At 35.4% G+C, this 24,871-nt stretch overlaps 1 protein-coding gene across 3 annotated transcripts; it reads right to left on the bottom strand.

The window, feature by feature from the left end:
• Positions 1–1,577: 1,577 nt before the first annotated feature.
• On the bottom strand, positions 1,578–16,099 carry LOC122303516. 3 transcript variants are annotated; one of them, XM_043115330.1, is made up of 6 exons: positions 15,765–16,096; positions 13,661–13,730; positions 13,312–13,458; positions 2,845–3,018; positions 2,687–2,737; positions 1,578–1,979 (listed from the first exon to the last, which is right to left on the bottom strand). In XM_043115330.1, exons 1-6 carry the CDS (start codon positions 15,864–15,866, stop codon positions 1,951–1,953), a joined length of 573 nt encoding a protein of 190 aa, XP_042971264.1. In that variant the 5' UTR covers positions 15,867–16,096; the 3' UTR covers positions 1,578–1,950. The 3 variants fall into 3 exon arrangements, with proteins under 3 accessions (XP_042971264.1, XP_042971263.1, XP_042971265.1); XM_043115329.1 differs by having other exon boundaries at positions 13,661–13,810; positions 15,765–16,086; XM_043115331.1 differs by lacking the exon at positions 13,661–13,730 and having other exon boundaries at positions 15,765–16,099.
• Positions 16,100–24,871: the final 8,772 nt, after the last annotated feature.

The following is a 24,871-nucleotide window of genomic DNA, read 5'->3' as shown; positions in this document are numbered from 1 at the left end:
GGACACGTGTTGCCAAAGCTTGATGGAAGCTTTAGCTATAATATCCCAAACTCACTTAACTCAATTCCTTCAGTCTTACACCACCTAAAGTGAGTTTAGTAGAGTCTGGAAGTGCCAAAATGAGGAAGAAAATAGTGAGAAACAGAGAAGCATCAATGGCCGAATGTATGCTTTAATTGTATATTTTGGTTTTACGATTCATTACAATTGTTTGTTCGGCATTATGAATCGTTCTAGAGCTTACAATCTAATCATTATAATTTTTTCAAATTCTTATATTAAATACAATGAACAATGCAACTTTTTTAAATCTTAAAATAAAAATTATATTAAAAAATTATATTTTACCAATATTTTATTTCATTTTTATTTCATTTTACCTGTATAAACAAACGAGACAGATTTCCTAGACTCCAATAGTGCTGATAAATAAAACAGTAGAGAATAATAAAGCAAATTCTATTATTGGCTATAAATGATTAAGTTATATCTAGTTATCAATTTTAATGTTTTGAAACAAGCGATTTAACTTGATATCGCATTAGAAGACTTGAATTTGAATATTAAATTTACAATCTTTATCAGTAATTAAATATTCTACTTGTTAGTTCTGTTTATTAAGGGGAGTGCAGCCCGCATGCTAAGTATATAAATAATTAGACCTATAATTTCTTGTTAACTTAAATTTTTAGGATATGTAGTGATTTAATGTGGTATCTCCTGCATTGGACTCACTCATTGAATGGGAGTTTAGTCTACACATAAAAGGGGAGTCATCATGTTAAGGCTTGGTGTAACAAGGTGTAATTAATAAAGTGCAGCCCCATAGTGGGCAACCCTTCCCGTTCCCCTTCCCTTGGCTAGGGGTTATAAAGTGGATATTAATCCACTTCATGGGTCTTGATGGATGGGCTTAACTAATCCTATAGAATTTGGCACAAATAGAATCTCTTTTTCAAATGTGTTGGTTCTCTCTAGTCCCAACATTTGGGTTGTGGAACGTGTGGGTATTGCTTTGGTTTTTTACCACATAGCACACCCCACTATTGAGGAGGATAACTTTAGATAAACAATGCCCATGAAAAAGTTGGTTGAACAACTACACCCAATCAATGATTAGCCGCTCAAGGTAAACGCGCCAGACGTCTGTTGTACTCTAATCTAATTTTTTTAACACATCTTAGGTATTTTCATATATTTCATTTCCAAACATAACTCAAATATAAAATATTTTTTAATTTCAAACTTTCAACTTTTTAACTTAATCATTACCTAATCATTACAATTTTATTAAACTTTCAAACAAAACACAAAAAACAATACATATTTTTCCAACTTGAAAACAAAAATAATTTTAAAAAACATATTTAAATTTTTTTTTTAATTTTATAATATTTATATTCAACTTTTTTCTCTCTAATTTTTCAAAATTCAATAAAACATCTTAATTCATACTGTTTCACTAATATTCATAAACTATTAAGAGAAAGACCAGATCATATCAGAGTGCTCACCTTTTTGCTCAATCTATAGAAATGCTCTCATCATATGACAAACAGAAGCAATATTCAAATCAATTCAGTTGAAAGAACAAGCGCGCAGCTATCGCAGTTTTGCACACTGAAACGCTTCGCTGGCCGGTTAGATGATCAATATATATAAATTTACGATCAGTACTACCCCTTAAGTTCATAACTAAGAAACAGTACCACTAGCTAGTACTGATCAAATTACTAAGATGTGAGAAACACGAACTGAATCAGATCGAGAACATTTCACGATGATCCTCAGAATCTACAATAAATTAACACGCTTTCTACATTTTATGTTCAATGAACATCACACCTTATAATTAACACGTACGGCATAATCAGTAACAGCAAAATTCAATTGTCTCCTGCAAGAGCTGCATCACATGATCCACCACTAGCTAGCTCTTCGTATTTTTATTTACAATATGGTGCAGCAACATTTCCTTTCTGTTCCCAGAATCAGAATTTTGTTTGATCAGAGAATGCACAATTAATTATCTAACTAAAAAATATAAAAGATATCTTTATTTAAATAAATAAATTAAAAAAACTAATTGTAATTGTTTCCAAAATTTTCATATAATGAAATCGAGTTTCATCACTAACATTCTTATCAAAAACAAAAAACATATTTTTCAAGACGATTTTAGTGGGTTCATTAATGGTAGAATAATGAAAGCTTTTATACATTACTAGGGAATTTTCAAGATTGCTGAACAAACCAACTCAAAGTGAAGAACATTTGACAAATATTTATTTTTATTCTTTATTGAATGAGTGAACTTTATAAAATTTCTGATCAATAGATCAACTAGCAGTTGTGGTTTTCCCATTTGATAAACTGTGGCTTCCAAATCTTTCAACGAAAATATATATGTGACACACAACCTCGACTTACTTTAGTAAGTTTGTGAACAAAATTACATTAATCTCATGACTAAAATATCAGAAAATTAAATAATCAAATAAATAAATATTAAATCAGATATCTGGAATACACTATTGATCTGAACAAGATTCAAAACCGTCTGTGAAATTTGTTGGATATATACCACTAAAATGAAGAAATAAATTAACTGAAGAAATAAAGTATCAAAATATATATGAATAAGAAAATAAACAAACTATATATAAATAAGATCTTTGGAATATACCACTCGGAGGCTTTGAGCTGACTATACCATTTTGAGGCTTCGGATCCGGAGCTGTTTGTGAAGTATATATGTCACATTAATAATATTGCAAATATGATTGAGATCAACAATAAGATTTAAGATGAAAAAATAGCATTAATTACTCTTTAATAACATACCTTTGTTTTTTTTTATAGCAATATCATTCTTGTCGACAGATTTTGGTTGATCTACATACACATTAATATTAAGAACCGTAATCGGATTATTATTGACTGGAGGATCAGGATTAATATTTGTGACTCCACCATTCTCCTTTTGCCGCAACAGCGCCTGATGATCCTTAGGCATATCTGCATGATGTATGTCCAAGATTGCAGTACATGGTCATGATCTAATTTGTAATTAGTCTAATTTGGATTATAACTAAGGAATGTAATAGTTATTTCACAATCTCAATGCCTAATTTGGAACTGAGACAAACGTCGGTTATTAATTCCCAGAAAATTGAAATAGGATTTTTTTTTAAAAAAAAAAATTAAAAAGAGTACTTAATTTGTGATCACCCTGTCATGACCAAATTAAAGGGGTTGGCTTTACACCCCATGGCTTTACACCCAATGCAATAAGATAAAATATTTAAGATAAATTAAATTCAAATAAAAATTTAGCCTCCTGCCATCTTTGTAAGGGTATATTTATTCCTTTGAAATTTGTGTGAAAATTTAAAAACTTTTAATAATTATATGAGATGAGATAAGATAGTTTGTTGAGGGAAAAATGAACGTATTGGCATGTTCTTGTGAAAACCTGTGTAAAATAGTGTTGTAACAAGTGTTGTTGCGGAAAGGCTTGAAGTGTGCTCATTATTGGTCAAAAGAAGGTGACTTCACTTGACCCTCGCTCGACAGGGCGCTCGAGCGAACTCAGGCAGATTGAACCGCTCGAGCTCCCAGGCAGATTCAACCTGCTCGACCCTCGCTCGACATGTAGCTCGAGCGAACTCAGGCAGATTCAACCGCTCGACCCTCGCTCGACACTGAGCTCGAGCGAACCCAGGTAGAGTGTGTCGCTCGACCCTCACTCGACACTGAGCTCGAGCAAACTCAGGCAGAGTCAACCGCTCGATACTCGCTCGACATGGCGCTCGAGCGAACTTAGGCAGATTGTGGCGCTCGACCTTCGCTCGAGCCAATGTTCCAGATCACTTACAATGTAGGATTTTTAAGCGCTTTATTTGATGGGAACTATAAATAGAATAGCTTAACTTCTGTTCTTGGGGTGGAGAATCAGAGCAAAAACCCTAAGGGCCTCCAAGAACTTCTTAGAGCAAACTCTCCCCCATTTGGTTGATTCTCTCTTGGATAAACATTTCTCCACCACAACACATTCAAAATTAACTCTTACTTGAGTCCATTGAAGTGGACATTTTTGTTGGCCGGAAGAGTTCGGAGCTGCCGTTGATGCAGAGATCGAGAGGTTCTCGTGGGAAGCTATAGGAAGGTCAGAGTTCCGACACTACATGCGTGTAGAGATCGAGTGGGTCACTCGTGGTGTTGCAAGCCAAGTTTAGCTACTACAAAGGTTTTGTGAGTGTCTCTAAATTGGTTGTAACAGATTAAAATTTCTATAGTGGATTTGAGGTGGTGTCTTACACCCGGAGTGGTTTTAGATTTTGAAGATGTTCTTCAAATGAGTTTCCACTCCGTGATCAAAATCATGTGTTGATTATTTGTGTTATTTGATTCATTTATTAACTGCTTGTTTGTCTAATTTTTAAAAGGCCATAAAAATTGGATTACACCTATTCACCCCCTCTAGGTGTAGTGTTGGGTAGAACCACTGCTTTTTCAATTGGTATCAGAGCGGGTTCACTCCATTAGGATTTAGTTCCTGAGTGTGATCCTGCTGTAGTGGTTTAAATGGATAGGTCTCAATCACTCACATCTCCACCATTTTTTTATGGAAGCAACTATGCGTATTGGAAAGTTCGAATGAGAGCTTTCCTTAAGTCTGTGGATGAACGAGTGTGGGCTTCTGTAACAAATGGATGGAAACAACCGGTTGTAGTCATTGAGGGAGTCCAAACCCCCAAGAGTATGGAAAATTACTCTAGGGATGAAGTCAATGAGTGTAGTTGGAATAGCAAAGGCTTGAATGCGATGTTCATGGCCGTGTCCCAGGAGGAGTTCAAGAGAATCTCCATGTGTGAAAATTGCAAAGAGGCATGGGACATTCTTGAGGTTACCCATGAAGGTACCAAGGCTGTAAAGAATTCTAAACTTCAAATGTTGACCACCAACTTTGAAGAACTTAGGATGAAGGATGATGAAACTTTTGATGGCTTCTATAGCAAACTTAATGATATTGTCAATTCTTGTTTTAATTTAGGGGATAGAATTGCTGAGGACAGAATTGTGAAAAAAGTCCTTAGATCTCTTCCTGAGAGGTTTCGTCCCAAAGTCACTGCAATAGAAGAAAGCAAAGACTTGGACAACATGAGAATTGAAGAGTTGGTGGGCTCTTTACAAACCTATGAATATACTCTTCCTATGGATAAGAAAAACAAGTCCATAGCCCTCAATGCTATTAGAGAGGAGTCTGGTGAATCTTCTGACAAATTTTCCATGAGTGACGAGGAGATAGCATTTTATGCTAAAAAATTCAGGAAGATGTTTGCCCAGAAAAACCCAAGACAGGAGAAAAGAAGGTTCAAAGGTTTCAATGGAGGTTCAAGTTCAGAAAACCGAGAAGGGAGCTATAAGTGAGAAACTAGAGCTGTCAAGGACAATATTCAGTACCATGAATGTCATGGTTTTGGTCACATTCGATTTGAGTTTGCAAATTACAAAAAGGCCAAAGAGAAAGCTAATGCTGCTTCCTTGACTGATAGTGAGTCTGAGTCAAGTGACTCACAAGAGAGTTCTCCCAGGAGGAAAAATCTCAACTACATGGCTTTCACTTCCTCTGTTGTAGGGAAAAGTCATAGCAGTGAATTTGTGGTTGAAATTGAGAGTGTTTCTGAAAATGAATCCGGGGATGAAGATGACTTGCAGGAAATCTATGAGAAGTTGTATAAGGAATGTGTGAAATTGAGGAAACTCAATAAAGCACATATTGAGGAAATAGATTTATGCAAAAGAGAAAATGAAGGACTTCAAGGCAAATTAAGAGAAGCCATTGGTCTAACAGATGAGTTACAAAAGAGGAATGTGACTTTGGAAGATAAAGTGACAACTCACGAAAATGAGCTAACTTTGTTAAATACTAAGTTGCAGAAATTCTCCATTGAGACAAACCAGCTTGACAAACTCCTAAGTTTAGGAAAGTCCTCTAGTGATAAGAGTGGTTTAGGCTATTTTGAAGAGAATCCTGATACTCCTTCAAGCTCAAAAGCCTTCGGTAAAAATGTGAGAACCACAGTATTTGCTCCTGAAATGACTGAGAAAAGGAAGGCTCATCCATCTGAAAAGGGTAAGAAGCCTTTGCAAGTGCAAAAGTCTGTTCCTCCTCCCAAAAGACAATGAGCTCGCAACATGAGCCCCATATGTCATTATTGTGGGAAGCTAGGCCATATTAGACCAAACTGTTTTAAATTAATGAGTCACTTTGTGCATACTCCTGCATTCGTTAACAGTAGAACTGCTTATCCTTCTGAAAGGGGTAAGAATTACATGAATGACCCCAAAAATGTCTCAACCTTCTTGAGACAAAGAGTTCACAAAGCAAGCCCCGTGTGTCATCATTGTGGTAAGATTGGTCACATCCGATCAAACTGTTTTGAGCTCAGGAGGCACACCAAGAGAATTGAAAAGCCATTCTCAAGAAAATGGATACCAAGGTGGATCATTCAAAAAGGAAAGACGCAAGCCACATATGGCTTTGGTGCTGTAGACTGACAGGTATGCATTACATGCATTACATACATTACATGCATTTTTGTTTTATTTTGTTGTTGTCTAGTTTCTTTGTCGTTGTTTGCTGCTTGTACATGCACTCCATGATTGCGCTATATAATAGTGGGGTTGTTAATTCTAAAATCTATGTGCATGTGTCTTTTAAGATTTGTATCATATACCTATGTTTTACAAAGGTTTGAAATATAATTATCTCTTGTAATATGTGACTGGCATCACACACTTCACTCCAAACTCGGTCAATTGACATTTCACCACTTGTGAGTTTACTGGGGAGGCAATCAAAGGTGGTAGGAAGCTCTACCTACATACAGAATTGACCACGGGCTAGATGACCTCATCATGGTTCGCTTGTGCAAAAATATGTATCTCAAAAGTAAAAGAAAAAGTGAAGTTGTAATAAAAAAAAAATGAAAAACAGAATAAGTTTTTTGTTTTCTTGAACATACTGAGACAAGTATTTAAATAGAAAGATTCAGGTCCTAGTAGCATTGGGTTTGACTTTCCATGTCTTGAAAGAGCTTCTCAAGCTCTTATGGTTTCATGCTCAGCCCAACCCCGCTCATGCCTTACGGTTGAAATTTCTTGATTGAGCAAGGACCGCTTTAAACACGCACGTCTATATTACTTTTGATACTTTGTTTTTAACTGCGTGTTTTATGGGAATATGATGCTCCTCTACATTTGATATGTACTCTTGGTGTGAAAATTGACATTCCCAGTATTTGTCCAAGTCATGTGAGTGTTGTGTGCTTCAAAACTGGGCAAAATGTGCTTTTCTGGTGGTCTCGCTCGACCCTCGCTCGACTTAGCTCAAGCGAAAACCGCTCGACAGCCGCTTGAGGGTTTTAAGTTCGCTCGAGCAAACGCCTGTTATAAAAACACAGCGCCGCTCGAGCCGCTCGAGCACAGTGGCTTTTTCCAGTTTTTCCCCTCCCGTGCGATTTTCTTCCTCATTTTCTCAAATTTCTTCGTTTAATCTTGTGTTTTCCTTCCGAAATCATCTCCAAATCAAGGTAAAGCCCTTTCTCTTTTGTATTTTCATGATTTGGTGCTTTTATTTTGGGTGTTTTTCATGTGTTGTGCATATGGGTTTCGGATTGGGTTTTTGATATATTTCTTTGATTGTTTTCCATTCTTTTGGTTTATTGAGGCTCTTGTGGAGTCATTGTTGGGTTTTTGAGTGTATTTAGGAGGCTTTTGAAACTCCCATGGGCTTATGCCCGAGTTTCTCACTTGGATGCACTCCAAGTGTTCGATAAAATGCCTAAATGAATTGTGTTTTCTCTTTTTCATCATGCATTGGCATAGCATTGTCCCCATATCTTTTTCATGTCTATCCTAGGTTTGGGACATCTTTTAACTAATCTTGCATTGGGTTTGAGGGTATTTTAGTTTAGAAGTGGCGTTGGCTTGCAAATGGTTGGCATTAGCATGCATGTTGGTCATGCACATGAGTTGGCATTGGCATACATATGGGACACTTTGGACTAGGCATTTATCATTGATTTGAAAAATGAAGAGTGACATAGGGCATGCACCAAGTCTTACATTGTCGGTTGGCATTGTTGTGTCAGCATGGTTGGCATGCATTCATCACGTCTTTACATTGCCTTAGCCTTGTCTAACGTCATTGACTCTGTCTACAGCCAAAACCATGTCTCGACATGTTCGTCCTCGCCAAAACCCCCCTGCACCCGCTCAAGCTCACTTCCATAGTGCCCGAGCCCAGGAATTGTATTCTCAGAACTTCTTGCATCGTACTCCCATAGTCGAGCGTTAAGTGGCTTTAGGTGAGCTTACTGAGACTATCATTTCCCGCATTTTTGAGTCTCGTTAGTGGTAGGCATTGATCACTGGTCATCCCACTCCTTCTGTGGAGTTGGTTAGGGAGTTTTACTCCAACATTCATGACGTATCTGTTGATGACTTGTTTGAGGTTAGTCTCCGAAACGTTGTTTTTCGAGTAACTCCAGGCATGATAGCGAATCTGCTAAATGTCCCTCGTGTGTCCTATCCCGAGTTTCCCTACACACGGACATCTCCTCCTAGTCCACAAGTCATTGCTAGTTGTCTTTGTGGTCGGCCTAGTAGTTGGGAAGGGACAACCCCTATTTCAACTGCTCATTTTACACCTGATCACCTCATTCTCAGTAGGATTGTTCTTATGAATTTAGATCCTACTGGTCATAATAGTGATGTGGGTCTTGACCGTGTCATTCTGCTGTATGCCTTGATCAATGGTGTCTCTATTGATCTAGGAAGTCTTCTGTGTCGGGTTATTATTGAGGCTTATCAGTCCTCCAAAACACGGACTGGTTTGCCCTTACCGTGTCTAATCACCCGACTGGCCCTCTCTTAGTCTGTTGCTTTACATCCTCAAGAGCTTGGAATTACACTTAAGGCTCCTATTGGTCGTAGGACGGTCCAGCTGAGTCGTGCTCACACAACTCCACACCCTCTCCGTGTTGAGCACCCTCCCGCTCCCTCCTCTCAGCCTTCGAGCTCCCGACCATCTAGTTCTCAGCCGTCTACCTCGGCCCTTCCAGCTCTCAGCCATCCTCTTCAGCCCCCGGTTCGTCGGAGCCCAGTCTTCAGCAGGTACTTGAGTATCTAGCCCGCCTTGACGCCCAGTTCGATACTATAGATGCTACGGTTCACAACCTCAATGTTAAAGTCGATAACCTGTAGCAGCTTGTGACCCAACGCTTTAACGACATTGAAAGGCAGCTTAATGAGGATGATGAGGATGCCGATGGTGATGATTGAGACCCTTGGCCTCTTGTGACAAAAAGGGGGAGATATTGTTGAGGGGGAGTAGTACAGTATTAACTCAGGGGGAGTGTGGAGTGTTACTTGTACTAACACTTTTTTTTTTTTGGGAACAACAGCTTTTGGTTATGTCTGTTGATTTATATCTCTTGTTAGCTGTTGTTGTTTGACTAATGTTTCTTGAACTCAATCTCTGATTTGTTGCTTAATGAAATATTTCTTTTCTAAAACCTGTACTTGACCTGACTGTTCATGAATTATGATTTGAGAATTGCAAACACGTTTTTGTGCATATGTGAATAGGTATGTTTAACCGTTTGCTAAGCCTGTGCAGAAATATTTCAACATGTTCAAGAATATGGATCTAGTTGGGTGTGCTAGGATTAAGTCATATGTATAGGTTAGAGGTTTTGCCACAGAAATGCCAAAGGGGGAGATTGTTGAGGGAAAAATGAGCGTATTGGCATGTTATTGTGAAAACCTGTGTAAAATAGTGTTGTAACAAGTGTTGTTGCAGAAAGGCTTGAAGTGTGCTCATTATTGGTCAAAAGAAGGTGACTTCGCTCGACCCTCGCTCGACAGGGCGCTCAACCGAACTCAGGCAGATTGAACCGCTCGATACTCGCTCGACAGGGCGCTCGACCGAACTCAGGTAGATTCAACCGCTCGACCCTCACTTGACATGCAGCTCGAGCGAACTCAGACAGATTCAACCGCTCGACCCTCGCTCGACACTGAGCTCGAACAAACTCAAGCAAAGTCAACCGCTCGATACTCGCTCGACATGGCGCTCGAGCGAACTTAGGCAGATTGTGGCGCTCGAGCCAATGTTCAGATCACTTACAATGTAGGGTTTTGAAGCGCCTCATTTGATGGGAACTATAAATAGAACAGCTTAACTTCTGTTCTTGGGGTGGAGAATCAGAGCAAAAACCCTAAGGGCCTCCAAGAACTTCTTAGAGCAAACTCTCCCCCATTTGGTTGATTCTCTCTTGGATAAACATTTCTCCACCACAACACATTCAAAATCAACTCTTACTTGAGTCCATTGAAGTGGACATTTTTGTTGGCCAGAAGAGTCTGGAGCTGTCGTTGATGCAGAGATCGAGAGGTTCTCGTGGGAAGCTATAGGAAGGTCGGAGTTCCGGCACTACATGCGTGTAGAGATCGAGTGGGTCACTCGTGGTGTTGCAAGCCAAGTTTAGCTACTACAAAGGTTTTGTGAGTGTCTCTAAATTGGTTGTAACAGACTAAAATTTTGTGTAGTTGGATTTGAGGTGGTGTCTTACACCCGGAGTGGTTTTAGATTTTGAAAATGTTCTTCAAATGAGTTTCCACTCCGTGATCAAAATCATGTATTGATTATTTGTGTTATTTGATTCATTTATTAACTGTTTGTTTGTCTAATTTTCAAAAGGCCATAAAAATTGGATTACACCTATTCACCCCCCCTCTAGGTGTAGTGTTGGGTAGAACCACTGCTTTTTCATAGTTCATTTTGTGTAATCAAACCATGCGTACAGCCTAATACAGCTTAATCATTTCTAAAAGTACTAAGACGTATGGGTATATATTTTTTTGGAAAAATAATTTTAAAGGGATCTAGATTTTCTTTTAGTAGAACCAAATAAGTGTTATGGGATTGTCTCACATCGGTTGTGGAATGGGCTAGTGATTAGTTTATAAATATGAGGAAAAATCTCACCTCTTGAGCTAATTTTTGAGGTTGAGAGGGACTCAATACCTCTCAACACTGGTATCAAAGTCCAGGTTTACAACAGCTTCACGCTCAACAGTATGTGGGAGAAACGGGTTGTCGTTGATCTGACCAAGGCCCAACATGTGAATGAGAGATTGTTATAAATGAGAGGAAAAGTCTCACATCTTGAGTTAGCTTTTGAGGTTGAGAGGGGTCCAAGACCACCCAACAATAAAAAGTTTGGGAAAAATTATTGTATTAATTCAAGTCATACGATATTGGTGCATGATTCCTTCCACTTAAATCTTTTAGAACAACGTACCAATGTTAATCTATATGAATGATGCAAAGTGCACAAAGACCAACATTTATAAGAAAAATAACTACTACGACAAAATATTAAGTAAATTACCATGCACCCAGCAGGGAGTTTGTGTCTGATTAATTTACCGTTCTTGCATGGTCATGAAATCTTCATGTTTTAAGGGTCTTATTGGCTGTTCTTTTCATGACCTCGCGGTAGTTTCGATTTGAGGCTTCGATCTTTTTTTAATAGTTTTTTTTTATTCTTTTAAAATTTTTTATTCGATTTGAGGTTTTTATTATCTTTTCTGTTTTTACATAAAGTAAATAGATAAAAACTCATTCTTTATTTTATTTTAGATTAATTGACATGAGGCATGATGTTTCTTCTATTAACTAAGATGGTGTTCATACTAAAAAAAACTATAGCACAGGACATTGTTGTCTAATTTTTCCATCATGTGTTTCTATTGTTTGTGGCATGTTGTTGCTTCGATCTTATAATAATATGATATTCTCTTACAGTACTAATTAGGTGGTGTAGTGCTCTAGCCCCTTAATAAAACAAACACGACTTCGCCACTCACAATAAGATAAATATTGCATGTGTAGGAACTCCGAAATTATTGCATTCTATTAGACTATGAGATTATAATAATAGCATAGAAAATGCCAAAGTCCTATGGCCTGATTGACATACCCTCTAACTTCCAAAATAGAGATCTAAAGTTCGAAATCCCTCGCATCCTCAAATGTATATAAAAATAATAACAATAATAATAATAGCATAGAAAATAATAACAAAAAAAAAAAATCAGTTATATATGTGTATATATATTAGATATAAAATGGAACTCTTGCAATAATATACATATATTTATATATATATATATATATAAAACCTTCTCCATAGACTTCTTTGTACAGTCCATTTAAAAATAATAAGTAAATCCACAATAAAAAGTATATTTTTTTAGGTGGATTTAACTATTTTTCAAAATGCATGAAGGGCCAGCTAGGACTGTACAAATAGTTTTTCATATCAAAATAAGAGTTATGTTATATACAATCACTTTTGCGTATTCTTTATATACTCTACAGATGTAACTGACCAAAAAAATTAATTTATATAAAAAAAAAGTGATGCAGTCAATCATATTAATATAATATATAATGAATATGCAAAAATGACTGCACATAAAATTTTTGAAATGATAATGAATAACATTTTCCTTTTTGACATATGGCAGAAAGTAGGTGGCTTTCCCATTTAAACAAATAAAACAACATCATTTTATACCTAAAAAAGAAAACCGAAGAAAAATTCTACCACTGATAAAAGAGATCAAACAAATCATTCTGTGTTTGAAGAATAAAATAGGAATAAATACACATAATCCAAAAGAAAATTTTCAGTATACCCATGCATATGTAAAAATGTTGACCCAACTTTCCCTCATTTAAAATGATAAACTTAAAAAAAAAAAAAAATGGGATATATATAATTGAGAAGCCAATTAAAATAATTACATTTTCTTCTTTTGGGTCATTTTTTCTTTTTAATTAATCTTTAATATTCCAATAGGATTGTGTTGTAGTTTTGAAAATTAGGGACAATTTGGACTTTTCATAGGAAAAGAGGGTAGATTGCGATTTTTTGATAGTTTGGGGCGATTGCTAAAACTGATAGTTTGGGGTGACTGCAAGTGTTGTGGTCCTTTAAGTTTTCGCCGGAATACGTTCTTTTGATTTATTTATTATATATAATTGTTTGTAGAATATTGTAGATTCTTATAATAATATGACACTACGAATGATTGCATTCTATATATGAAACTAGCTATATAACATATATGAGAATTTAAAGGCATGGAGAAATAACAAAAAAAAAAAAAAACATTAATTAGTATATTTAGTTAGAAAATGGAGCTCTTGCAATCGACGTACGTACGTACCAGCTTCTTTGTGCACAGGATGCTCAGTGGTTCTGCGTGAAATGATCTCATTGTCCCTGGAATCAGCAGCTCCCTGTTTTGATGGTGATCTTAACACCGTGGGAGCTTCGGTTCGAGGCTGATCATGTTTTGACTGCACATGGCTTTCTGCATGTCAATATTGCAGACAACACGAATTAATTTAATTATAAATATTACCTATTTATAATTTGATTTACTAATTGATATTCAATTTTCCTGTTCATATAACGGCCTCACTTTCTGTTTGTGTCATGTTAGAAAGATAAGAACAAAAAATTATTAAATATATTAGATTGAAAATGCAGGAGCCCTAATTGCAATGATCTACCTTCTTTGTGCATAGAATGCTCAGTACTGGTTCCCCGTGAAATGATCTCATTGTCCCTGGAATCAGCTTCCTGTTTTGATGGGGATGATCTTAACACTGTTATTAATGGAGTACTTTGGGTTCGAGGCTGATGTTTTGACTGCACACTTGCTGCATGTCAAGACGCTAGATATTTTTTATACATGCATTTTGTTGGTAAATTAATGAATGCATGTACAGATCTAGTTCAATGCAGACAACAACATGAATTATAATTATAAATGATGTAATTTTCCTAATTATTTCTTTGAATAAAATGTTAGATTATGTATATTATACGAAGTAACATGAACGGTAAAAGAGGCTAGCATGACTACATTAGCAAAAATTAAACATGCATATATATCATATATATATATATATATATATATGTATGTATGTATATAACTAATTGTCCCAATTGAAGCCATTCCTAGATAAACACCAGTACCATATATATAATTCTCAAGGGAGTCGTCTATATATAATATTATAAACTTTAAGCTTCAATATCGCATCTATCACCAATAATAATATAATTATTATAATAGTTTTAAATTAGCACTCATCTCAAAGACTTAAATAGTTGAAAAAAGATAGATTTTATTATTCAATTTATATTTTAATACTCCCCCATCATGTATAAGCTAGACCTCTTTTAATAAATGAGCCTAAACAATGCTTGATTTATAGTATTGAGTCAGTGTCTAAACTCAAAGACCTTCACTCTAATATTATGTAAAATCACAACTTGTTCTAAATGCTTAAAAATCAAATTAAGATAATAATCAAATCATTTTCATGATTTGGTATTATCTCTAACAAACAGTAGTCACGATATTATATATATATATATATATATTAAAATCGATGTTTTCGTTTCTTGAAATTAAAAGCTTAATCATACCCGAATAAAAGTAGCTAGTAAGGACCACAATTTCGTTTGATGCTAGAGAAAAACAAAGGGAAAGGAAATAAAAAGAAAGAAAAACTGCTACAGTAAGGAAAGGAGAAAAACCGTCATATTTTTGTAGATAAGTACTAACCAATCGACTGGGGGTAATCGGTTTGGTTTTGAAGATATTTTAAAATCAAATCGATATATATCGATTTTGAAATTTGAAGAATCGATACTGCATCGATTACAAGCTCCTAAACCAATACTTCTAGTTAATTCTATCAGTTCTGGTCCGATTCAATCCAATTTATTTGATATATTATATAGTATATATATTATAGTATATAATAATATAGTGATAATATATTATAGTATACTATAATATATATTATAATTATATTATAGATTATATAAGTGATGAACTATTATAATATATAATATAGTGATATATTATAATTTATAGTAATATAATATTAGTATAACTACTAATACAATAGACTATAGCAATAATATTTAGTTATTTATAAAGAATTTTAAATTTTAATATTATATTATAAATTAATAATTTATCATATAATACAAAATTTTTTTATATATAATTATATATATAATATAAAAAATCTTATAAAAATATATTATATAGTATAAAAGTTAGTGTATATATATAGAACCAGTTTGGTCCAGTGTTAGAAAAAGGTAAGCTAGAATAGAACCAATCTCAACTAATTTTAAGAAAAGTGGAACCGATACTGAACTGGATCAAATCTGATACCAAACCAAACCTACCGGCTCAGTTAGGTTTGTTGATTCATCAGTTTTTTTTCTCCACCCTTACCAACTGAAGATAAGCAACAATAGGGAAAGCACATGACTAAAATCACCAATAATTATGAGTAGAACAGTACTACTTAAACATCTAAGAGTATTGAATTAAATATGAATCACGAAAGGAAAGGCTATTCTTCCTGTTGGCGGCTCCTGTTTAGTGTTGGGTTTTTTTTTTCTTTAATGATTAAGTAAGTGTTTTTTAAAAATGGTGTGAATTTGTTTTTAAAGATTTAAAAGTGTTATAAAAAATTACATGAGAAAAAATAAATAAAATAAAAATCGCAAAATAAACTAGCTATAGCCCCGCTGGGAGCGGTGGCTGCATGTATAGCCACCCATCAAGAAATAAAGTAAGAGCACCTGCATGTTGTTGCTCATGCTTCTGCTTCTGCGCCTGATCTTCTTGCGACGATGAAATACTACTTGCTTTGTTGTCTCTTCCCCCGACCTTGTCATTGACATCGACTGAAGACTCCAGATTTTGAGAATAAGGAGCACTCAACCAAGGCATCCTAATTATAGTGTGTGTACGTACCCAGCTTTCTGCGGGCCGGCCGGGTTGTATATATATATGAATTAAAGAAACCAGCAACTTCTTTTTCTTATAATAGCTGGCTAGCTTGCAGGCCGTGAGGTCATATTTTTTAGCTGCAAGTAGTAGTACTGCTGCTGCCTAATATATAAGGAACGGGGCGTAATAACTCATAGGATAGCACATTGAAGATGTGTTATTTTGGCTAGATTCTTCTTGGTAGGAAGTAGTACTCTTTCCTAGTCTTTGTAATAGATTCTCCAAAGGGGCCGGGGCACCATCGCGGATAAATCAAGCAGAATAAAACAACGAAAAGCGGATGCTGGCTGGCACGTTCAAGCTAGGATAAAGATAACTGATCGATTGCAATGGGATATATTCCACATGCATGCCAGCTTGTTATAATATATTTTACATATATATATATATGATCTCTGTGTGTGTGGTAGTATTCAGAATGATATCAAAGAAGGGAATAATATATGCTTTAATGAGCAGCCACCCTTTTTCCTATTATATATACGGTTAAGATATTAATGATTAAGAGGCCTTATGAAGATAACCGATCATGACTCAATTAGAGAGCAAAATCATGACTTCTAGAAATGCTTGATTCCAAGAGGGTGCTGATTAATTAATTAGGGCTTTCTTTTAAGAAGTTATCAAGAAATTCGATCGGTTTGGTGCAATGCATGCAGTCCTTTAATAGCACATGCAGAGATGATGCATGTCCTAATTATGAATTGGATTCTCGATCGAGCTTTCCAGTTCTGAGAAAGGATAAGATCCGTAGGCATTAATACTGCTGGAACCATGACAAATTTCTAATAATTAATGAGCAAAATTAGTAAGACAACAACCACAACAATAATAATTCTCAAACTTAAAAAAATAAATATAAAAGTAATTTGTGATATAACACAAACTTCGATCAACTTCCAGGGGGTACTTGTACTGATTAATGGATTTATTAACTATGAGTATTTTTCTCCTTAAAAGAACATAGAGTTTTCTCAACTTTAAGAAAATATAGAATTTCTAAAATAAAAATATAATTATTTAAGCTTTAAAATCTCTTTTCAAAGAATAACGCTTTGAAAATGATGTGCATTTTTAATCACATATATCAAATTATATGTATTGATCGATGAGATAAAATTGTTTTCAAATCAAAAATAGATATTTTAAAAGGTAATTTTTCTGAATTTTTAAAAAATAAGAACCAATTATAATAATTATGAGGAGTTATAAAAAAGGAACAAAGGCAATCAATCTAGTCATAACATAAAGGGAGAAGAAAGAGTAAGGAGTTGAAGAGGGTCCATCAAGTTGAAGGAGTCTTGACTCTTGAGAACCAAGGTAGACATGACATGCGACATGACACGTGCAAGGATTTGAAAGGGCACATTCTCAATCTCTTGCCGGGTTGGGCTTGGCCCACTTTGCCAAGACTAAAAGCCCAATAGCTGAAAGACTAGTGAAAGGTGAGAAGAAAGCTCATTCCAGCATAGGAACGAATGGACAAATCTTACACGAGTACAGTTCTAGCCACACCGCATTAAATGACCTGATATGGGTTAAGATCTTATACCAAATAGAGGCTAGCTACAACATTAAATATGGTCGCATGCCACCCCAAGGTTAAAGACGTTGTCCTGATAGGAACTACCATATTAAATGTGACGACATGACACCCAAAACACAAATGGACATCCTATGCGTATGAGAAGTAGGAGCTCACCCCAATTAGGGCTAAACAGAAATCTGAAAATCCGACTCTGACCCCGACTCCGCTCCAGCTCCGACAAGTCGGAGCTGGAGTCGGAGTTTTATTCCTGAGAAAAGTCGGAGTCGGAGTTCAGTCGGATCCGACTCCGACTCCACTCCGATCCGACTCCGCCTCCGACTCCGACTCCGACTCCGCTCTGCTAGTGTATATATTTTGTAAAAAATATGTGTTTTTCTATATAGTAATCATATAAATATAAATATAGTAACATCATTAGTTAAATCTAATAATATACTAGCAATCAGCACTAGTTATTAGTTATAAACTTATAGTAAATAAGTTAATAAATATTATTAATTTACTATATACTAATAGACTAATAGTATTAGACGTACTATTAGTATATAGTAAATTACTAATATATATAATAGTATACTATTAGTTGTATATATTAAATTAATATCTTTAAGTTATTATCTATGAGTAATTTAGTACTAGTGTAGTGTTATCACATATTATTAGTTACTAGTTATTACATCTAGACTATCTAGTTATAAGTTATTAGACTATAGTAAATAAGTTAATAAATATTACTATATATTAATAGACTAATAGTATTAGTATTAGTGTATTACTAATATATAATATATATATATATATATATAATAGTATACTATTAGTTAATATATATTAAATTAATATCTTCTAAGTTATTATCTATTAGTACTAGTGTAACTAGTGTTATTACATATAATTAGTTACTAGTTATTACATCTAGTTATTACATATTTGTTATAGACTATTCACTATAGTAAATAAGTTAATAAATATTACTAATTTACCATTATACTATATACTAACTTACTAATAGACTAATAGTATTAGACTATTAGTATATAGTAAATTACTAATATAGTTCAATAGTATACTATTGAGTTACATATATATTAAATATATATCTTTAAGCTATTATCTATAAGTACTAGTGTAACTAGTGTTATGGACATATTATTAGTTACTAGTTATTACATCTAGACTATCTAGTTATTAGACTATAGTAAATAAGTTAATAAATATTACTAATTTACTATATATTAATAGACCAATAGTATTAGTATTAGTGTATTACTAATATATAATATATTTAATAGTATACTATTAGTTACATATATATTAATTATATATCTTTAAATTATTATCTATTAGTACTAGTGTAACTAGTGTTATAGACATATTATTAGTTACTAGTTATTATATCTAGACTATCTAGTTATTAGACTATAGTAAATAAGTTAATAAATATTACTAATTTACTATATATTAATAGACCAATAGTATTAGTATTAGTGTATTACTAATATATAATATATTTAATAGTATACTATTAGTTATATGTATATTAAATTAGTATCTTTAAGTTATTATCTATTAGTACTGGTGTAACTAGTGTTATTAGATATTATTAGTTACTAGTTATTACATCTAGACTATCTAGTTATTAGACTATAGTAAATAAGTTAATAAATATTACTAATTTACTATATATTAATAGACTAATAGTATTAGTATTAGTGTATTACTAACATATAATATATATAATAGGATATATTTTTACTTACTTAAAGTAGATTGTTACTTACTTAAATATATTTTTACTAACTTATTAATTTATTTTTACTAACTTATTAATTTGTATTTGTAACTTTTTTTTTTCCAATTTTTTAAAAGTGAAAAGTTGAAAACCCTAATGGGTTAGGCTGAAACAACGTCGTTCCAGCCTAACCTATTAGGGTTTTCAACATTTCACTTCCCCTCCCCCCACCCCCCACCCCCCCCAATTCCCTCCCCTCTCCTCCCCCTTCATTAAAATTCTGAATCATTTTCTTCCTTAGTGCCTCACCTCTCATTTTAACCTTCACCGACACTGACAGAACTCTCACCTCTCATCTGAACTCGTGCCGTGCTGTCGCCCCTCCGACCTCCATCACCCCTCTGAAAGCCCATTCTTTGCAAAACCAAGGTGCCTCTCTCTCTCTTTCTCTCTCTATAATTTGTATATCTTAACTATTTTCGTATTATTTTTGTTCATTTTCTTGATAGTTATGGATGTTAGGTTTGTTTGTGTGCTGGAATCGCTGGATAGTTGTGGATTTTAGGATTGTTGTGTGCTATTTATGAAAGGCCATGGGTTTTCTTCATGAGAGATGGATGGGGGTCATGGGTTTAAGTGTACAAATGGTAGGAATTTATTGAAGTATGGAATTTGTTGGAGTGATGCACCCACATTTATAGATTCATAGGACATTTTTTCTCATTACTACTATATATGTATATCATATAAGTTACTTGAGTAATCTTTACATTAGTTCATGAATTTATTTTGTTTATGTTTATCTTATTTGTTGTGTTCTACAGTTCTAGTTATTAAATCATGGATATGGAAGGCTCAAACACTCCTATATCCACAAGCGCATCTTGTTCTGGCATTCCAGCCTCAAAACAACCGATTAATATTTCCAGTCCAATAGTTGATGAGTCTAGCAGACCAATAGGCTCTTCGGTAAGTACTCCTAGTGCCTTTCATTCTACCCCTCGCCCTCCACCTGGTAGTAGAAATATTAAGAATAGGTCTGAGGTATGGTCCCACTTCACAAGAGTGCGCGATTGTGATCCCGAAGAGCCTATAACTACTTGTAATCATTGTCATAGGCAATGGAAATGCCATCCCAAAAGGCAAGGCACTTCGGCCATGAAAACACACATCCAACTTTGCCCAAAAAACCGTAAGGGTAAATTGGACAAGAGTCAAACATTCTTGGTCCCGGAAGCAAGAAATGAAGGAGGGGAAAGGGAGAAGACCTTAGGGATGGCCAAATATAATGAGAAAAAAATCCGAGCTGCCCTTGCTAGGATGGTGATAGTGGATGAGCTACCATTTATATGTGTTGAGGGAGAAGTGTTTCAAAAATTTGTTAAAGCCCTTGATCTGAGGTTTCCTATTCCTTCTCAATTTACCGTAATGCGTGACTGCATGAGGGTATTCTTGAGAGAGAATGATAACTTGAAGAAAATGTTTTTAACCACCAAACAAAAAGTATGCCTGACCACTGACACTTGAACTTCTATCTAAAATATTAATTACATGTGTGTGACTGCTCACTTCATTGATAATAATTGGAAGTTGCATAAACGGATCATTTCATTTGTTCGGATTAGCGACCATAAGGGGGTAACGATTGGGAAGGAGTTGGAGGAGTGTATGCTTGATTGGGGCATTGACAAAATCCTCACAATTACAGTGGATAATGCTACCTCTAACGACTCCTCTATTGATTGGTTGAGAACAAAGGAAATAGGAAGTGCAGACTGTATAGCAAGTCACAAGTTTATTCACATGAGGCGTACGACACACATTTTAAACCTTATTGTGAGTGAAGGTTTGAAAGATGTTGATGACTCAATTGTAAGGGTCCAAAATTTGATTAAGTATGTGAAGTCTTCTCCCCAAAGACTTGCCACTTTCAAGCCTTGTGTTGATAGATCAAAAGTTCAATGCTCTAGTTTTTTGACTCTTGACGTGCCTACTAGATGGAATTCAATTTTTCTTATGTTAGACATGGCTGAGAAGTATCAAAAAACCTTCCAACTTTTGCTTGATGAAGATCCCTACTCACGAGTTTATTTGTCTGAATGGACATGGGAGAAAGGGTCTAGGAGCTCCTGGGCCAGATGATTGGGAGACCATAAGAAACTTTTCAAATTTCTTCAAATATTTTATGGTGTTACATTGTGCATTTATGGTACACTATATGTCACATCAAATAATTATGTCCAAGAACTTATTGTCATTCATAAACACTTGAATAATTTTTGTGACAATAGTAATCGATGTTTGAGTTCAATGGCTTTCAGAATGAAGACAAAGTATAATAAATATTGGGGTGATCTCGAAAAAGTAAATCGGTTGTTGTTTATTGCTACTATTCTTAATCTGTGGTTCAAATTGGTTACTCAAGAAGGATATGGAATATTTGTATGGGGCATATGTAGAGTTTGGTGGTGGGTGCGTAACTGGTGCTAACAAAACTCAAAGCGGTGAAGCTAGTGCATCAATGGGGAGTAGTAGTACAGTTACAGACTATGATCCCTTGGATTTTTTGAGGGATTGTAAGTCGGAGTTAGAACGGTATTTGTTGGAGAACATTGAGATTCCTACGGGGAGTTTCGATATTTTAATTTGGTGGAAAGTCAACTCCACCAAGTATCCAGTTCTTGCTCTAATGGCAAGAGATATCTTGGCCATTCCTATCAACATCGTTGCATCTGAGTCAGCATTTAGCACAGGAGGCCGTGTCCTGGATCCATTTAGGAGCTGTTTGGCTCCTAGAACTGTAGAAGTTCTCGTGTGCTCGCAAAATTGGTTGAAATCTACTCCCATATACTTGAGTCAAAATTATTCTGAAACCATTGATGATGCAGAGAGTTATAAGCTAGACTCAGGTAATGTATTTAAAGATTTTTTTAAGTTGTTATATGAGTTGATTTTAACATTTTGTAATACTAATTTTCTATACTTTAACATCTTAATGCAGAATTAGCCAATTCTATAGCCAGCATACTTCGTGAAGAGGATTGACAATCTTGTTTCTGGTATCTTATTTCAATTTTACTTTCTTTATTTTTATAAATATATATGGTATCTTATTTCTTTACTAATTTTGCTCTTTTTTTTTTAAGCACAAGTTGAAAAATGACATTTTTTGGACCTTTGGTTATGTATTTTTAATTTTAGGTTGTAATTTTGGACCTTTGGTTATGTATTTTTAATTTTAGGTTTTAATTTTGGTTATGTATTTTTAATTTTAGGTTGTAATTTTGGTTATGTAATTTTAATGTGTGTATTTAGTTTTAATTTAGTTTTTAATTTTGGTTGCACATTTGAATTTAGTTTTATTTTTTATAGTGATAGATTTTGAATTTAGTTTTATTTTCTAATGTGATGATTTTGGTTAAATAAATTAGAAATCTCAAATTATATTTTTTTTAAAAATTGATATAGAAGCTCAAATCTGATTAGAGTTGCAAATTGTAAAATTGAAATGTTAATTGGGTCAAAGAAAAAAGTCTAAAAAAAAGCCCAATAAAAAAGCCCAACTCTGACTCCGCTCTTACTCCGCTTCGACAAGTCGGAGTCGGAGTCGGAGCAGAGTGGGGTGTAAGCGGAGTCGGAGTCAGAGGTCGGATTCGGCCTCCAACAAAGTCGGAGTCAGAGTCGGAGGAGGCCAAATCCAACTCCGGTTGAATCGGTGCTCAGCCCTATCCCCAATAATGCAAGTATAAAAGTCTGGACAAACACTAGAAAAAGAGTTAGTTCCTAATCCCTCTTCATCTTATTATCAATTTCTCTCAAGGTATAACTTTGGCATCTGAGGTGTTCCAGGCATTCTAGGCCATCAAATTGCTCCAACACAAAAGAGCATGGGTGCGATCAGCGAAGTGCAAGACACGCCCTGAACAATGACGTCGTTTGTGGGATATGTATAGACAGTTAACCTGTCTTTTGCATGCCAGCTACAACCCACTACCAAGCAACCCATGACTAAGAGGCAACTTCGATGAATATGGAAGGAAGACTCACGAAGATGGAGGAAGAGATAAGAAGAATGGCGTTGGAGAAGGAGAAACTCTGATAGGAGAATGAGGCCATAAGGAAAGGAAATGCCAAAAAAAGAGGTTGCACCAAGTCCAAACAGGCAGATCGAAGCAAAGTCGCATAGCGTAGGTGGAACAAATGCTGATGGTGAGGAAAAGAAGAAGATGCATCATGAACTGCATAGCCTCATAGACAAGTATGAAGAAATAGCCAAGAAGATGGGGCCATCATCGTCACTTAATTAAGCAATTGCTTCACATCACAAACTTGCCTTATAGTGTTGAGGTGCTGGCCATGCCACTACCGTAGAAGTTCAGAAGTTCAAAGTCTTACAGATAGAATTGTAAGATGGATCTAAGGACCAAGTCAACCACTTAGAAAATTTCAAGGCCCATAGGACTCTCTATAGGTTCCCTAAAAAGATTTCGTGCAAGGTCTTCCCCTTGACCTTGAAGAGGACAACGAGAGGATGGTTCAAGGCATTGCAGCCAAGACCAATCGACAACTTTTAAGAACTAGTAAAGTTGTTTCTGACACAGTTTATGTCCAGTAGGTGAAGAAGACATCCCGCAGCATATCTCCTAACTATCAAACAATGGGAGGATGAGAGCTTAAAGGCATACTTCGCACAATTTAACAAAGTGTAGTTGACTACAAATGACCAAGATTAAAAATCACTTGGGGTGTTGTATGGCTCACTTGGGGTGTTGTATGGCACAAAAATCCATTCATGACGGAACTAGCGAGAAGAATACCAACAATGTTGAGAGAAATCATGGGTAGGGTTGAAGAATTTGTGAATGCAGAGGATATGCTACGAGCCTTAACGTCACAGAGGAAGACCAAGATGAAGCAAGCAAAAAGAAGCCTCTAAAAGTTGAGTAATGGGAAAACATCGAAAAATACAAGGAGGAGTAAACACAAGACGAGGCGGCACAAGAACACATCCTCTAAAGAGCATTGCCGAGGTTCGTCCACACCAACCTAAATGTGCAATTCGAAGATGAAATGCGAAGCAAGGGTGATGATGATTGAGGAGCAGGAGGTTGTCTTTTTTGCACCTTCCACTAGACAGGCAGTCAAAGAATGAAAGATTGTTATACCCTGAAGAAAAGGGTAAAAGAGATGATGGACAATGGAGAGTTAGAACTACTAGTCACCTGGGATTTAGCACCTCAAAGGCAGTCTTCGCTCCAAAGGGAGGAGATGGCCCAAAGACCACACTGAAGAGAAAGCCCCAAGCAACAGCAACGACACAAGGGGACGACCGCGACACACCCCACCACAGCCCAAACCACAATAATGCCCCCCTAGATGAGCTTTGTACCATATCAAGAGGGTTTTCCGAAAGGGAACTGACCACTTTCAGCTATAGGGCCACACTTGAAAGGCAAGGTACAAGGACGTATTTTCAATAGAAAGACTCACAAAATAGACAAAGATAAGATGACTATGGTTTTTAGTCGAAATGTTAGGAAGATTTAAAGGTTCAAATTATGCAGCTTTGTGGGGGGAGTCATACACACCAGTTTGAAGAGTATTTGGATCTTCCT

This window comes from Carya illinoinensis, chromosome 3, assembly GCF_018687715.1.
Source record: "Carya illinoinensis cultivar Pawnee chromosome 3, C.illinoinensisPawnee_v1, whole genome shotgun sequence".
Lineage (NCBI taxonomy): Eukaryota > Viridiplantae > Streptophyta > Magnoliopsida > Fagales > Juglandaceae > Carya > Carya illinoinensis.
The sequence above is the reverse complement of the archived record's forward strand: the minus strand, read 5'-3'. Positions and strand labels throughout refer to the sequence as shown.